The 18,173-nt window shown below is 42.8% G+C and overlaps 1 protein-coding gene across 1 annotated transcript in view; it reads left to right on the forward strand.

Moving 5' to 3' along the window:
* The first annotated feature begins 2,111 nt into the window (after nt 1–2,111).
* Nucleotides 2,112–18,173, forward strand: part of LOC143114904 (cation channel sperm-associated protein 3-like) — a 28,542-nt gene continuing 12,480 nt past the window's right edge. The window contains exons 1-5 of the mRNA XM_076276742.1: nt 2,112–2,263; nt 2,490–2,643; nt 2,728–2,970; nt 3,134–3,316; nt 3,535–3,675. Of these exons, the coding sequence (XP_076132857.1) occupies nt 2,112–2,263; nt 2,490–2,643; nt 2,728–2,970; nt 3,134–3,316; nt 3,535–3,675 (873 nt within the window). The remainder of the gene's footprint in view (nt 2,264–2,489; nt 2,644–2,727; nt 2,971–3,133; nt 3,317–3,534; nt 3,676–18,173) is intronic.

The following is an 18,173-nucleotide window of genomic DNA, read 5'->3' on the forward strand; positions in this document are numbered from 1 at the left end:
ATGTAGGCGTGATATATTTAATTGACATATAATTGACAATAAAGCAGACTTTGATATGTTAATATTATCAATTGCTCAACAATCAACAGCTGCTGTAACACCATAATTTCCCTTTGAGGATGTATAAAGTATATCTATCTATCTATCTATCTATCTATCTATCTATGTGGTAGCTAGGCCTAACCAAAAATCAGAAATGGAGAGCTTCTCTCACTTCAATGTGTTTTCTTTCTGTTAAATGTGTTGTTTCTCTCTCCCCTCATCTGCTTTCCCAATCCTCTTCTCCTGGCAATAATATTCTCTTGCTCATCTATTCTAGCATACGCACCCACTACGGTGCAATACTCAGGTGAGCAGTGAAAAAAGTGTGTCGGTGTGAACCTAGCCTGTATTTATAGGTGTGAACCATAGGTGTGAACAAAAGATTTTAGAGCAGCGCGTAATAGAGCTCTAGAATATTTGCTGTGAACGCCCCTTACAATTCTAGAATGGAACGCTCTAAAAACAAAGACGCTGACCAATATTCAAATATAAATCTGTTTGAAGGAGTCAAGGCAACTGCATTCCAGTTCCACCTGTGTAACAGTTGTACGAATGATCGAACCCTGCAGTAGCCTATGTCCCAGAGCCGTATGTCCCATGACCACTGAAGGCCGAGTTGAAGTCAAGTCAAGTCAGTTTTATTTGTATAGTACATTTAACATGCACAGAGTGCAACCCAAAGCGCTCCACATATAAGACATTGTCATTGACACATAGACTAACAAAGACAATAGCGGACAGAGCGGCGTAGTCGCCAGCGTACCCGTGACACCAAGACATAGAACTAGCCTACATTTATGAAATAACAAACGCAAAAGATGCCGGACGGAGCGGCGTAGTCGCCAGCGTACCCGTGACACCAAGACACAGGGATGGATTACTGCACGGGCCTACCGGGCCCAGGGGCCCAAGGGGTCAGGGGGCCCTGAAGCCCAAGCCATTGCATGGAATCATTGCCTCAATATCAACAAATCAGGATGTAGGCTATGAATCTGATTGAATTTAGTATTGGCACCAGAATACAGGAAATCACATCAAACAAATTAAAAAAATTCTGGGGGAGGACCCCCAACCCCCCCCCCTCCCACATATACGACAATTAGGGGGGCCCTTAATACATCTGGGCCCAGGGGCCCAAAAGTTCATAATCCGCCCATGCCAAGACATACAAGACAGACAACAAACAAATTAATAAATAAAATAAATAAAAAATAAAAATAAAATTAGTCCAATTTCCAACCGGCTGAAAATGTCCAAGGGCAATGATGACTCGCGTGAAACTGCGCACAGCTGTGTCTCCACAACCGATGCAACCCCAACAAAGTTCTTTACACTCACTGGCAGTCTGGAGATAACGTGAACGTTAGGCCTTGTTAGTCTGGAGATCACTGGAAGCATACCAGTCCGAAAGTCGTGGGCGATCTTATAGATCAGCAACTCGGTGGACTTAGCTGCTATAACAGCGACAGTTTGTTGGTCCGTAGCACTAATGCAGAGTTCTTCAACGTTAACGTTAACGTTAGTCTGCTCAATCCAGACTCCAGGCAGTTGGCATGGCAGCTCACAGGTCAGAAACAGCTCGCCGGCCTCGGCAGATCTTTCGCAGAGTAGCTCCAGCTGCTGTCCCGAGAAATCCCCTCGACCAGACAGCGAAGTGCAGCACCGGCTTACAGATGGATGGGAAGGATGTAAGAGGCCCAGGGCAAAAGCTAGCCATAGCAAGCTTACAATGGGCAGACGTTAACAACATCAGCCGACTTGAAAGCAGTAAAAATGACTTAGAGAAAAACACGAAAACGATCAAAAATAACGTAAATAAAGAGAGAAAACATTTAACTAGACAAATCAATGCAAAAAATAAACATGACATTACATAAAATTACGAACATTACATAAAAACAAACAAAAACATGATGCCAGACGGAGCGGCGTGTCTCGCCAGCGTCCCTGTAACCTAGCAACCTTGAGTTGAAGGAGTGGGCCCGATATTTTGAGAACTCCTGGAACAAAAAATGTAGCCTACCAGATTTCTCACAAAAGGTTTGCTCATCGTACACAAACTCTGCAACATGGCCTTAAGGGTTCAGAGCCGATTGTCTCTGCCAGATGCAGATAAAGGCCAGCATGTCATGTTTATCATCAAGGAGGGGGCCAGTCAGATTGCGCACCGTCGCTTTTCCGACTGGGATGCTGTGGGCAGAGGATCTGTGCTCTCAAGAGTGTAAGTCTATGTTTTATTATCATCACTGTTATACTTATTTTCAAACAGATAGCCTACCATTTAGTTGCTTAGGCTGTTATTATTTGTTGTAGCCTACAAATAGGCCTGATGAAGTTGATTGAAGTTAATAATTTATCTTCTTTCTGACATTGGCTAGCTATCCTCAGTTTAGGCTGTTTTTAACTGTTACACATTATATGTTGTATACTGTTATGCAAATTTGTAGGAGGACTGATGCAGGCTTTCATCACTATGTACGGGAAGTGACGGAACACCGCCGGTTTGATAACTTCATCATGTTCATCATCACGATGAACGCGCTCTTCATGGCCCTAGAGACTGACTACAGCATTAAATACACAATGTTCAATTTCTTTGAGGTAAGAGGTCCTCTGCCTAGTAGGCTATCTTCGGCTTTTCAAGGCGACTGCTTGTGATCTTAACCTAATTTTAACATCACTTAGATGTCTGACGAATTTTTTATGGCGATCTACGCCATGGAGTTTGTCGTGAAGGTGTATGTGGAGCCGTATGGTTATTGGACGAGCGGATATAACGTCTTTGACGCCGCTATTCTCTTCCTGTCATTCATCCCTTGGTTCACGACGGAGGGAGGGGGAACGAGCTCCTTGTCCTCCATCAGCGCCTTCCGCTCGATTCGCGCTTTCCGCGTACTGAAAACCGTGTCTTTTATCCGTGGTCTGCAGGTGAGAACTTAAAGCTGTTTACTGGATCATTGACTTCATGAATCTTCCACTCATAAAGCTACACAAAAACACATAATCATTTCTGCAGTTATCATCAATGGCCCTGAGATTAATTGAGTTAGTGTGTGTGTGTGTGTGTGTGTGTGTGTGTGTGTGCTGACAGGCCCTGACAGCTGCACTCTTGAAGACCATGAAGAGCCTGACGTATGTACTAACCCTCATGCTCTTGCTCATGTTCATCTTTGCCGTCATTGGCCATGAGTTCTTCGGAGACCCTGCCACTGGAGACCCTGAGAACTGGGGCGACATCGGCTCTGCCTTCTTCACACTCTTCTCTTTGGTTACGGTGTGTTTGTGTGTGTGTGCATGCTCCACTTGTGTGTAGTCACAGCTGATTAAAAGCACACATGAGTTTTCATATCAGAATGTCATGAGTAGACTATAGCCTACATCCAACTGTATCTGTGTCATGTTTGCTATGTTTCTCTCTCTCTGCATGCATGTCTGTGTGTGTGTGTGTGTGTGTGTGTGTGTGTATGTGTGTGTGTGTGTGTGTGTATGAAGGTGGACGGCTGGACAGACCTACAGAGTAAACTGGATAATCTGGGGTTGGTGAGCAGTCGGCCCTTCACCATCGTCTTTATCCTGCTTGGATACTTCATCCTCTTCAACATGTTCGGAGGCGTCGTCATCATGGAGATTCACGTAGGGTCACGTCGTCATCATGGAGATTCACGTAACACATTGAATCACTACTGTAGCACTCTATCACTACGTTCCCCCTCTGCTCAATTTAGGCCCTTTACCACAGACTCTACTCTTTGTGCTGTCACTCTCTGTCTTTCCTTTTCTTCAGCTTTTCTCCTCTGTTTATTAGAGATGCACCGATATGGAATTTTAGGGCCGATAACGATAACCGATATTTATTGGTTTGTTGTGGCCGATACCGATACGATAACCGATAATATTACTCTTGAAAAAAATTTGTGAAAAGTGATTTGGGGAAAGCATTTAATAAGCATAATTTTATTGCAGTAATTTTACCTACCACCAAATGATGGACAGAACTCATAATAGTCCTTAATAGTACGGCAGTCAACAACATAACAGTAGCCTAGCCCTACAGTATGTGTGTCTCCTTTAAGTGAACCTGACGTCAGTGAATTGCGAGTGAGTGGCTAGAGAGTTTGAATCGTTTTCATTTAGGACTAAACGCTCATAAACGGCTTAGCTTGGAATAAGCTACAGTATAGCGACCAGGGAAACTTAGGTTTAGTTTCAACTGCGGGTAACTGAATAAAGCTGCAACTCCTCAGACTGTATCTTATGTCCGTCTACTCTATTGCGCACAACCTGCTGCAGCAGAAATGAAAGGCGTTAGCCCCGAAGGTTTTAATAACTTATGACCTGACTGGAACTGAAGCACGAATGGTTAGCATATTTCTAGGTAATAATACAAAACCCAAGCTAAAGTAATGCAAATATAATACTAAAACACAACTTAGAACTAGGCCTACTTATGTACTCATCCCACTAACGAGTTTGTTTAATTGTTTCCCCGACCAGCGCGGTAAAGTGCAAACACACCAGCACTGCTCTAGATAGGGCTACTCCGCTCTGTTAAGGTTAAATGGCGGATCATTCACGAGAGGATTTTGAGATGCACAAATTCCCAAATGAACGCATATCCACAGATTTTGTTAGAGTGGTGAAATACATTCACACCGCTGACATTATATTGAGGAAAAAGTATAGCCAACCAAGCTCAAGTAGGCTAGCTCAGTGTAGCCAGACGGACCTTACGTAGGCCTAAATTAGGACTTTAAAAAATATCGGCGCAAATTATCGGCCAGAATTCTGTTATCGGACCGATAATAATATTTTAATTTTTATGATTAAACGGTAACACTTTACTTGACAGTATCGACATAGGGAGGGAAAGTGAAAACCAGCGCCCCAAGTGGTTGCGTTCCTATCGAAGAGCAGCTCCAATGTTAAGTCCCATAGACCTATTTTTAAAAAAAATACTGTGAAGCCAAATCTTATCCACCACTTATCCTTTTGTTTCATAAACGAACTACAAAAAAGCCACGTGACTTTACCCTTCCACGTTACTCACGTAGCATGGTTTGTTTATTAGCCTGGTTAGCATTGCCACTTAACACTTACTGCCAGCTCTTCATGTGAGTAGAAGCACAACACCAGTTATCCAGACATAAAGGTTATCACCACGCGGTTTACATCACCTTCCGTTATTACAAAAATATGTAAGCCAGTTAAGCAAATTGCCGTATTGATCAGTTAGAGATTAAGCGCCCAAACCTGTGACGTCACATGCAACTGTAGTTTGTTATCACCATGTTACGACAAAAACTCAAAACAATTCAACTGATCCTAAAAATAAGGTATGACCACTTGAAGCAATAGAGGTGACCCCAGTGCCTAACATATGGAAGGCATTAAATTAAGATCCCAATGTGCACCGATATATATTTTTTCTAAAAAAAAATCCCATCCCCTCCGCTAAACTCTAGGAACGCAACCACTAGATGGCGATGAGATTACTTTCCCTCCCTATAAGAGTGACATGACACTGTCATGACACATGAACCCTAACCCTAACTCTAAGGTGCATTATCGCCACCAACTGGGCTGGAGTGTCTATTATTCAAGCTCTCAACGGAAGAAAGTACAGGTGTGAGGCGTTTGGAAAAATAGCTCCACAGTTTTGCAACGAATGGTAAAACACCTGTTGGATAGCATCTTTTGCAGCAGTTTTTGTGTGAGCATATCAGTGAACACCCCTGACCACCCGGTGAGTTTTACGTACTTGTAAACAAAAGTTTAATGCGTTTTAGGAAGGATTGTTCCAGTGCACCTATGCAGCCATTGTGGAGGTGGGGGGGCGCTACCACAGAAACTGAAAACTCTCAGACCAGCAACATATGTCCAACGTTTAAAACTTGTTTATGACACGTTCATGACAGTGTCATGTCACTCTTATGTCGATACTGTCAAGTAAAGTGTAACCGATTAAACTTGTAGACTTTACTAGTGCAAACCTACTAACATTTCAACACCACTGTGTCTTCGTCAGAGTCAAAGTGGACAAAGAGAAGACACACTATGGCTCTGTTCGAAACGGGTAAAACTCCTGCCTTTTAAGATATCTAAGGGCTGTTTTATACCGGGTCAGTGGCGTGAGCGTGTCAGCTGCGTGGCGTGTCCGTTTTTATTTCGGCTCCCATGTTAACAGGTTAGAGCTTGCACACTGTCTGCGTGACACGCTCGTCTCAGGCACGGCTCGAGCCACGGCGAAAATGTGTGCATGCTAGGAATAGGACCGACGCCTATTTTCACGCCACGCGCAAGCGTGTTGGAAACGTTTCCATTCAAAACAGCATAGGAAAAAAATGATGTGAGGATAAAAGACGTTTTAATAGGCTGAGAGGCATCCACAGCACCGTGTCAGACACGCTTCTGGTAAGCAAAGACAGGAAATGCCACGCAGCCAAGGAAATATTTTTGCTGCCTTCTAAGATATAGAAGAATATTAGAATTACCCCAATAACGATTGTTTTTGAAGGCAGCATCAATGTATCCTTCTTGCTCCCTACTACCTATAATCCTTTGCGGCAACGTCTGAAACAGCTGTGAAAAGTAAACAAAGATGGTGGATGACACTGGTTCCGGCTGCTGACTCTGTTCATGGGCCAGGTTAGACATCAGCATTAGATCATTAGGTCAATACTGCACCAAGGTTTCAGCACAACTGGATGATGAGTGGTGATTGCCATCATCAATGTCTACAAGTCACAGTCCTTAACACCAAGATAGGACTAGGCACTCAGGATTGTGGGTGTTTAAACTATGCCGAGGATACACAAAGGCATCCTTGAAAATTCTGTGAAACACAGGACTCTCTCCTTTGTAGAATTTGAAGGATGCTTGACATTAGAATTGTGCTTTGGCAAGATTCGATGACGATGATTTGGCTCCTCAATGATTTGGCTCCTACAATAAATGTCAGACCTTAGACAGGAGAGCAGCTGGCCTCAGTAGCTAAAGCTCTCTGTGTGTGTGTGTCAGGGTTTCCGTTGTCCGGTAATTACCGGACATTGGCCGGAAAAAAAATGAAAGGTCCGACAAAATTAAATCTCTTATTGTGCTTATTGTGCTTATATAGCACCAAAACATTACACATGTATCATGGCGCTTTACAGAATGTAGGCAATCAGAGAAAAAGAAAAGAGGGAGAAAAGAAAAGGAAGAAAGAAAGAAAGAAGGAAGGCACATGGGTAACAGGGGCGAGGAAAAACTCCCTAGAATTGGAGATACATATAGGAAGAAACCTCGAGCAGATCTACGACTCAAGGGCCTGACCCATCTGCCTAGGGTCAATACGGACAGTAAGGTCTGTAAACAATGACAAATGCATATGACAGTCAGGTGTGGAGAATAGGACATGGTGTTTAAAGCACCTGAGGTGAAAGTTACAAGAGGTGGGATGATTACGTATCCGGTATGATAAAGCATTAATCATGATTTAGTGAGAGAAAGTGCAATAGTCCGGCGTCGGAATTGTCCAGGAAAGAAAGTTGTCAGGGGGCAAGTGGTGGGTCAGAAGACAGACCAGAATCCGGGCAGAGTTGTCATAGGCAGGTGATGGGGCTGTACGGGCCAGGAATCCAGGTAGGGGACAGTAATACAGCAGTCAAGGATGGGACTTCAGGTGGGATGGGTAAGAGGAGGGCCAGGCACACGGATGGTTGATGACTGGTGATGATATACCTCACAAGTGAGGTACAGTAAGGTAGAAGAAAGAGAAATGTAGAATGGGTTAGTATTACTTGAAATCAATGTGGTTAATGTCAAGAAGTGATCAGTGGTGCTATATATTGTTACAGTAAATCATAGTGAGAATGGGCAAGAGAGGGAGAGTTGAGAGAAAGAGAGTAGGGGAGAGAGGAGAGGGGGGGGGGGTTGTACGGCGTGGCACATGAGAAGTCCATGACAGCACTATGCTATAGCAGCATAACTAAGGCATGGTGAGGGGTAGTCGACACCATATGGTCAGTGACCACCATCTCACGCGCGACTGGGGTGCCAGTCACACGAGGACTCAGCAGGGTGGTCCATTCCAAAATCCCCGAGATGGGTAAAGTTCCACACCGCACCATACCTAACTATGGGAGGCAGTAAAGAGGTATGTTTTAAGTCTAGATAGCTGAAAGCTCTGCCACCTACTGTCGTTTTTGAGATTCTTGGAATTACAAGAAGGCCAGTATTCTGTGATCGTAGCGGTCTGGGCGGGTTATATGGGACTAGGAGATCTTTAATATATTCTGGTGCCTGGCCATTAATGGCTTTGTACGTTAGAAGTAATATTTTGAAGTCAATGCGACTTTTAACAGAGAGCCAATGTAGAGATGCCAGGATAGGGGAAATATGTTCATATTTTTTAGTTCTAGTGAGTGTGCGAGCAGTAGGGCTGCACGATATATCTAAAATCTATCGTTATCGCGATATCAACGCTTGCGATGGACATACCGCAAAGATTACTTAATTTTCGATAAATTTTGATACATTTTCTGTGCCGTGCGCATTCCATTGCCTACAGTCTATGATGTATTCACATTCTGAATGTCAACATATTTTACCAAACCAATGCTGTCATGCAGCCCTAGAAGCCCGTCCCCTACCAGTTTAGGTGTGTGGTGTTTTAGGTGTTGAGGCAAGAGCTAAGTCGTGATGGCTGAAGATAATGAGTCAAGCGAGGTAGGCTACACTTTGGTGACTTGGAATTGGTGACTAAAGGAAAAGCACGTCTGTTATATGGAAATATTTTGGTTTTATAAAGGACGACGTATTACAAACACAGCGCCAAATGCGTCCTTCTCCACCGTGTTAAAATAAATCATTTCTTTCGTTGTTGTTATAGGATCAGAAGATAGCCTATCTATTTTCACTGTAAGGCTTGTATTTCATTTGCATTTAGCAAAAGCCCCAGACAGCAGCAGAGAGGTAATCAGGATTCGTTATTTGTAAAAGTTGTTTAGCCTACTTCGTTAGCCTGGACTGTGCGATCGATCGCAGCCACTTACTTTCACTTTCCGCTGCCCTCGTAGTCGGCATGACGGTAGCCTAATAACGTGGGATGCGCAGCGTATGAGGTTAGACTGGGCTACTTAAGATTTTAGATGAGTGACCGCCGCGATATAGCTTAAGTAGGCCTAGCTTTTTTGCTAGGCCCAGCGAAGGCTGGCAATGTGGAATATTCCGCTGGTTGGTGCACAAGTATTCAGATTGGCTGTCTATCCGCCTTTTACGAGGATTTTCTTGGAGCACATCTTCCACACAACTTCGATAGCCTAGTCAGTAGGTATCTTAGCTGTCCACTTTCATCAGGTTGTATAAAGCCTAGGCTACATAATATACTGCTCAAAAAAAGTAAAGCCAATTGTTAAAACCCATTTTTGAAACCTCTCCATTCTCAAACTACATTCACAGAATGTCTGACAGTTCTTGCAAAATAAAACACTCGCCTTAAAAGTTTTTCTTATGCTCAGAACCAAACAGTGTCAGAGCACCAATCCAGTGTATGATTGAAGTGTCCCTTTAATTTTTTTGAGCAGTATATTTATATTGTTTATGTAGAAAATTATACATTTATTCCTGTAATTATACATTTACCCCCCAACCCTACAGTCTATGTTAGCAGCAAGTAGAATAGAGAAAAACATTAAATATTTAAATATCGCAAGTTATATCGTTATCGCAGTACTCAATAATGTTATCGCATATCGCATGTTTTCCTAATATCGTGCAGCCCTAGCGAGCAGCTGCATTTTGTATAAGCTGTAAGCTCTTTAGACAGGTGTTATTGCAGCCAGCATACAGAGCATTGCAATAATCAATCCTTGAGGTTACAAAAGCATGGATTAATTTTTTGAAATGTTCCTTAAGTGATAGAATGAAGTTTTGGTAATCTGTTTTATATGATTACTTAGTGATAGGTCTTGGTCAATTGTAACTCCTAGATTTTTAACACTTGTGGATGAGGATAGTCGAAGATCAGTAAATGTAGCCTGTGATGAGGATAGGATATCCCTCATCTTTTTAGGACCTACAACCATGACTTCTGTTTTATCGGAGTTCAAAAGCAGGAAATTATTTGTCATCCATGTCTTTATATCTCTTAAACATGTGTCAAGTTTGGCTAACGGAGTTAATTCGTCAGGTTTTACGGAAAGGTATAGTTGTGTATCGTCTGCATAAGAATGAAATTTAATGCCATGTTTCCTAATTTCAGAGCCTAGAGCAGTGGTTCTCAAACGTTTTCTTTCATTCCCCACTTTGATCAAGGGGGCATTCTCGAGCCCCACCTGTCCCTCATCGCTCTAAGAAAGTGGTAGGTCAAGCTTAAAATTGTCAAATTTATTGAAATAATGACAAGTTCTAAATATATCCTCTTCAACAGAGTTAAAATCAGCTGGTGCTGCAGATATTATAATAAATAAATACATAACACACATATTTCTGTTTTCCAGCAACATATTAGGAAGCATAGGCCATTTTACAGCATTGTACAATATCAATGAAATACCAACATGCTGAATTAAATGGATCCATAATCCAGTCATACTGAGCACTGCTGGTTGGGAAATATTTTTGAAATAAACTTTGCAGGGATGTGATGTAGGCCTACTGTTTAATACATGGGATCACAAGAGTGGCTCCCAATCAGACATTTCAGCAATTTCGCTCAGAAATCTCAAAGGCATAATACTGCCTGTCCCATCAGTGTTTCCCATACATTGACTAATCTGTGGCGGGGCGCCACAAAATAAAAATCGGCCGTCACAGATTAATATTCTATGTTTAATTGAATTGAATTGAATTGAATTTAAATTAAATATAAGGTCAAATCCTTGCATTGCCATTGAGCTGCGCTTTTTACACACGCAGCCTTTCCTTGCCCCGCCCCGCTCTCTCTCGTAGCCCGCTGCCCCTCCTCTGCATGTGCATTTAACAAAATATTCACGATTGTTGAAGGATTGTTGTTGCCACATAAAAGCATTGCATAGAAGACGTCTGGCTAAATTGCTATTAAATCCGCTTAGCATCGTGACCATGCTGCGCAAATTTATTCAAAACTGCTGCATTGAAGTGAACTCTGCTAAGGTCTTATCACAACATAGTAGGCTACTGGTACATTGAAGAGACTAAACTAAGTTAAGTTATGAATTCAAGCAGTATCTCAAAGCTAACGTTAGAATACTGTTTGGATGTCGAACTTAGCATGCTTAGCCTACTTGCTTGTCAATTTCGTTGAAGGGCTCATTTTATTGACTCTGACACTGAATGTTTGCAAAATCCCGATGTAAATGGAAAAGTGTTTTCCAAAATTCGAAAGTGCTTGTCCCAAGGAGAAGTACGTGAACCTTTATTTTAACTATGTAGAAAATGTTTTGCATCCACACATCAGCAGCCTTTCAACTGTGTTACAATTGCAAGGGTTCCCTCAAACTCTTAAAGTGACAGGCACTCAATTAGACCTATACACTACCAAGAAGATCTTAATACCCCCCCCCGTTGTCCAAGTCAGCTACCGCCACAAATTGAATCCAATTCTGTGGGAAAAATGGCCATACTCAAGTTTTTTTGGTGAATGCAGTAATCTTATTTGCTAGGTGACTGGACATTTAACTCAAATGTATCGCTAAAATATATCAAATATATCGCTAAGATAGGCCTTCGTCAAGAAATGTTCATTAGTGAACGTGCTTGCAGATTCAAACATGCGCTCTTCCTCCATAATATATCTGCCGGCCGTAAAACGAATTTATACCGTTAGCCTGCTAGTTTACGTAAGCTAATTTAGTTTAACGTCAGGCCTTTGCTAACGTCATACCGTAGTGTTAACCAAAGATTCTAGAGTGCTACGCTCATTTTTAAAAGATGCATTTAATCCAAAGTCATGTCTAGTGAGACAGCTCTCTATGTAAGGAGGAAGGCAGTAGGCAGCTGTCTTCTGTTTTTAAACAGATCCCATGGACAGTTTTATTCTGATTAGAATCGGACAATGGCTGGATCGGGATAGAAATGACACAAATAAACACCTAGATCGGAAGATCGCCAATCCGATTAGAATTTTAATCGTAATGAAAGAGGTGTATTCCGTTCTTAATCCAAAAGTTCCAGTGGTCCGCGGCCCACTTGTGGTCCGTGAGGACATTGCTGGTGGTCCCTGACCATGGATTCAGTAGTTGCAATGTGGGAATCAGTATTTTTATTCAGTGGTGGTCCTGGCGTTACGTAATTAGTCAGAATGGTGGTCCCTGGTTCACAATCAGTTGAAAACCCCTGCTGTAAGCCATTGGTTCCCAAAGGAGATTTTATTTGGTTCGCCAGCATAGCCTAGTGACAATTTATGTTGTGTAATAGGCCCAGCTTATAGGGCTTAGGAGAGCTAACAGCTTTCTAGGATCTAGTTTGTTAACAGTCACTCCCTCTATGCATTTTTGCATTTAGAATAGCTCTGAAACTGGGGGGCGAACATGTCGCAGAGGGGACGCCAGAGCGTGGATATCTCAATTGCAAAATTAAACAATATTTCTATCGAGCGCCTACGTTGCTACGAACAATAACACAGCTCTCAACTTGGCCCTTTAAAATGTGAACAGTCTAGCAACACATTTCATGAAGGCCCTTTTGGACATGTCGGTTATTTGTACCACTGGCTAGATGTAAAACTGCATTTCGTTTTAGACTATTGAACTAAAGATAAAATATTGCATATGTAGAAGAAGAAACATTCACAAAAATCCATGTCATGACCTCTCTTCTTGATAGCTGTTGAAAACTGCATGGAAATGACAGGGATTGTTTTGTTTATTAATAAATAAATAAATAAAAGTAAAACTGATACCTTCAGCTTTCCCCTATACAATGTAGCATCATCAGTCCAGTTGCAATGGATGAACTGTGATGAACTGCCCTACTTGTGATTGTTTAGAGATTTTAAAGGTTTTATAACAATGCTACAATTTTTTTGGCTAGTGCTAAAAATCTATTCACCTTTGCAGCACCAGTAGGCTACTTTCTGTGCAGCCTGCACACACACACACAGGCATGCCAAACAACACAAAAGTTTCACAAAAGGGATGGAGTAGAAGATGGAGATAAATTGATTATGTGGTGCCGCTATGCGGTACATCTAGTTTTTTTTTTCCCCCAGTTGTTGTCTGCTGTGGCTCACATCCTGTCACATGTTTATGTTTATACACGTTTGTAGAACATTGTGTATGTGTGGAGGGGCTGAGGTTTCCTATTGATGAGTCAAACAATGCACACAGATAGACGTGTCAAGTGGTCCTGTATATGCAACACTTCTTATCTTATTCTTATCGTTCTATCACCTGGGGCCTATTGCACAAAACTAGGATAAGGGATTAAGCCGGGATATCTTGGTTATCCTGGCTCAATTTATCCGTGATCCAGTTGCACAAAAGCGGGATAAGGGGCAGCAGGATATGTTATGGTATAAGTTACCATGGCGATTTATTCTTTGGAGCTAGCCTGCTCCAGACCAGGCTAAGTTCCAGGATCTATTTAATCTCATCCCTTATCTCAGTCAGCAGTCACCACAAACGGAAACCAATAATTATTCCACTGCCCACTACACATTGTTATCACATATACCTAGACCCATTGTCATTATTTAAACGTTTGTGATCATTAATTAACTTTTACATACTCGCCATTCCCGACCTGTCATGCGACAATGTGACATCACGGGAGTGCCTAACCATTTCGCACGTGGTGGTCGCGGAACTAGTTGCAATATTCTCCTAAACAGAGGTGTTGCTGTTTGTTGCTGTTGTGAAAAGGCTATCGCTACCTACTTCACACCGTAGAAGAAGCAATGAAGCCGCTAGTTGCCATGGTGAATCAGTGAATCTGTGATCGGTGGCGGGGTCTATTTGAGGGAGACGTGAGCGCGCACTTATCCAGAATAGGTTTCACCTGGCTTGATGAATCCGTGTCTGCTCATCCTGGCTTGGTCTTTGTGCAACCAATTAAGCCTGTACGCTCTTGTTTTGGATTCATTGAGCGCAGCTCAGTAACTTATCCCGGATGTCTTAATTCTGCTTTTGTGCAACGGACCCCTGAGCTAAACCAGCTGTACGCAGGACAGCCACAACAATGTCTATTTATACTCACATCATGACAGCTTTGCAGAACATTTACTGTAAAAGCAACAAAACCAAGGAAGATGGACCTTACACTGTCCCCACGCCTTTCACTATCACTAGTGCACTATTTGCATACTGCTATCTGAATGTATCCAATTACTTATTATTAAGTGAACTGTGTGTTTTTGTTTATGAATAATGAAGAGTCTAAAATTTGGGGTGAAAAAAAAACTGTTTAGTGTTTCATATGCAGAAACCATAAAACAGCAGACTTCATGTCAAATTCAGCAAAGATACAGAGACAACATGACATGCAAAACACTTAAGAAGGGGGATGGTCAGACAAAAACAACACCACAAAAACAAACAGAACAAAAAAAATCAACACACAAATGAATTAAAAGCACATAAAGACACATGACAGAAAACAGCTCAACACAAAGACAAACACAAGCGGGAGCCGTATAATAATTATAGTTATCGTTATCGTTCTTGGTGTGAATGGGCCTTTATTATGACCGCTGCTAACGCCGCTACTTCCTGAATTTTTGGTCAACGATACCCGGGACACCGAAACACTGGGACACATGAGTGATTATGACAATCACTCCCCCCCCCCCCCCCGCGCTGGGCCCCCCGAAACCCAAAAGATGCAGTCAATAACTTCCTGAACCATGGCACTGAGGATGAAGAATTTTTTATGGTAAGTTGGTCTCAAGGGCCAACATCAACCTAGCCCATAATCACTCATTTGTGATTTGCACCCCCCCCCCCCCCCCGGTAAAAAATGAAAATACAATATCATTCTGCTTTAATCTTCAGTTAAGATGTTCAGAACTGCACCCAATTGTATGTGTATGATTAACCTGACATTCTCTGGGGGTATGCCAAGTTTCGTAGAATTGTATCCATGGGGGGGATGCACTCTTTCTCGCAAACACACATACATGCATCAACACCCACTAGGGCTGGGCGATATGGACCAAAAGTCATATCCCTATATATTTAGGTTGAATATACGATATATATCCCGATATGTTTTCCGCATATAGTTAGAGCTGTAAAATGAAATGTTCAGTCAAATATGAGTAGGTTTATTGAAAACTCACTACTCAAATAACAATAAAATGTAAACATAAAACTGGAGTGCCTTGTTTGAAATCAAAGCTCCGTAAGGTGCACATTTAAATAAAAAAATATCTAATAAAAATAGCCTATAAAATAAAATAGGCCAATCTTTTTCTGAAATAAAATATATTTATACGAGAAAAGTAGCGTGCAGTTTCACAGCAGTGCAGAGAGGGGAGCCGTGCAGAGAGCTCCGGTCAGCGGCTTGCGTGGAGCAAGGATCACTGCGCAAATTTGAACTATATCGATATATGCGATATGGTCTAATTCCATATCGCATTTTAAAATATATCGATATATCTTTTATATCGATATATCGCCCAGCCCTAACACACACACGCACATGCACACACACACGCATGCACACACACTCACATCCACAGGCACAGACACACACATCCACAGGCACAGACAAACGCATCCACATACACACACAAACACACACACATGTACGCACGCACACACACACAGACAGAAACAAACACATGCACACACACTCATCCACATACACAGACACGCACACACACAAACACACAGACACGCCGACACACATATACTCACGCACACACACAGGCACGCACATACTATCGGTATCGGCAATTAGAACGGCCGATACATAATTACAAATTCAGTAGGATTAAAGGAAAACCAAATATTCATCATCATTTGGCTGCATTTCCAGTATTGGTGTTATGTAGTAGTTTGTCCACCAGATGGCGCATCGTTGCAGCGAGACGTAATTTTGTTGAAAGTTAATCTAAAGTTGGTTGGAAAGACAATAGACGCTTCCTACAAGGACAACACTGTAGTTCAGCTATGATCAAAGTCAAAGTCTGCTTTGTCAATTTCTTCACATACCCAGACATACAAAGAGATCGAAATTACGTTTCTCACTATCCCACGGTGAAGACAAGACATATTTTACCAATTAAGTCCACAGACAAAACATAACATTCAAGTAAACAATAAATGAGTAAATAAGAAGGCACATACAATGAAGAAATAAGAGCAGCAAAATTGGGTTGAAATTGTGACAGTCAATATAATAGTGCAAAGTCAGGCCAATAAATGGCTGAGGTAGTTCTGTTTGACCTAAGTAATCAAGTGGCATAGTGGTGCAAGTTATGTAAGAGCAGCAGAAGTGTTGTGTTTTCAGGACAACAGGACAACAACAACAAGTTGCAAAGTGTGCAAGTGTACAAGTGGAGTAGTGCAAGGCAGCCATTGTGGGTCCATTTGTCCAGGATGTTATGTAGCTGAGGGTGGAGGGGGGAGAGGGGGAGAGAGTTCAGCATCCTAACAGCCTGGTGTACGAAGCTGTTGGTGAGTCTGGTGGTGCGGGAGCGCAGGCCTCTGTACCTCTTCCCAGAGGGCAGTAGATCAAACAAATTGTGAGCAGGGTGACTTGCATCACTCACAATTGTGGTCGCCTTGCGGGTGAGGTGGGTGGTGTAAATGTCCTTCAGGGAGGGAAGTAAAGCACCAATAATCCTTCCAGCTGTGTTCACTATGCGCTGCAGGGCTTTCCTGTTGTATTCAGTGCAGCTTCCGCCCCACACAGCGATACAGCTGGAGAGGATGCTCTCAATGGTGCCTCGGTAGAATGTGGTCATGATGGCTGGTGGAGCACTTGCTCGCCTGAGTTTCCGTAGGAAGTAGAGGCGGCGCTGAGCTTTCTTCGCTAGTGATGCAGTGTTGGTGGTCCAGGAGAGGTCTTCACTGATGTGCACCCCCAGGAATTTGGTGCTGCTCACTCTCTCCACCACAGCACCGTCGATGGTCAGTGGCAGGTGTTGGGTGTGACCTCTCCGGAAGTCAACAACAATCTCCTTGGTCTTGCTGACGTTCAGCAGGAGGTTGTTGTCCCTGCACCACGTGGTCAGAAGGTCGACCTCCAACCTGTATTGAGTCTCGTCGCCCTTGGTGATGAGACCCACCAGAGTTGTGTCGTCAGCAAATTTCACTATGTGATTGTTGCTGTAGGTTGCAGTGCAGTCATGCGTCAGCAGGGTGAAGAGCAGCGGACTGAGCACGCAGCCTTGGGGGGCCCCCGTGCTCAGTGTGATGCTTCTTGAGATATTGTTGCCAACACGTACTACTTGAGGTCTCTGAAAGAGGAAGTCCAGTCTGTGAAGACATCCTTAAGCTCTTCTGCGCATTCCTTCAGCGCACGACCTGGGATGTTGTCTGGGCCTGTTGCCTTACGGGTGTTGATAGCAGCAAGTGTCCTCTTCACGCTGTCGGCAGAGAGGCACAGGGGCTGCTCGTGTAGAGGGGGAGGGGTCTTCTGTGGGCAAGTGCTGTTTTGTGCTTCAAAGCGAGCAAAGAAGCGGTTCAGATTGTTGAGCAGAGGGATGTTGCTCTCACAGCTCTGTGGTGCGGGCTTGTAGTCTGTGATTGCCTGAATGCCCTGCCATAGGCTTTGTGCGTTCCTGCTGTCTTTGAAGTGGGTGGTTATCTTGTGAATGTATTCCTTTTTTGCTTCCTTGATGCCAGGTTCGGGACATTGGTTAAATGTTGAATATTTAGATAATGCAGCACAAGTCTAAATAAATATGGTTGTTGGTGATTACTTGTGGCGTTGAGTTACTAAACTAAACACTTTGCCCTTTTTGTTTAAAATACCAATATTGTATATCGCCATTCATTCCCAAAACTCAGCATATGAGTTTTGGTCCATATCGCCTAGCCCTTACTGTCTCCTTTCACGTTTATACATATCAGGGTATTCAGGGGAAAAAAACGATTTCCTCTTCCTTCGTTTGTGGAAATAATTCTGTTCACACCAATGATAAAAACAGCAGGGGAAGGGTGACATGAACACTTCGAGCAAACTGGTGGCCAATCAGAGATTCGAAACAAACAAGAGACCAACAT

Source organism: Alosa pseudoharengus, unplaced genomic scaffold (assembly GCF_046254945.1).
Source record: "Alosa pseudoharengus isolate Yale_2024_CS ecotype anadromous, Long Island Sound unplaced genomic scaffold, YU_APseudo_1.1 YU_APseudo_1.1_scf_9, whole genome shotgun sequence".
Classification (NCBI taxonomy): domain Eukaryota; kingdom Metazoa; phylum Chordata; class Actinopteri; order Clupeiformes; family Clupeidae; genus Alosa; species Alosa pseudoharengus.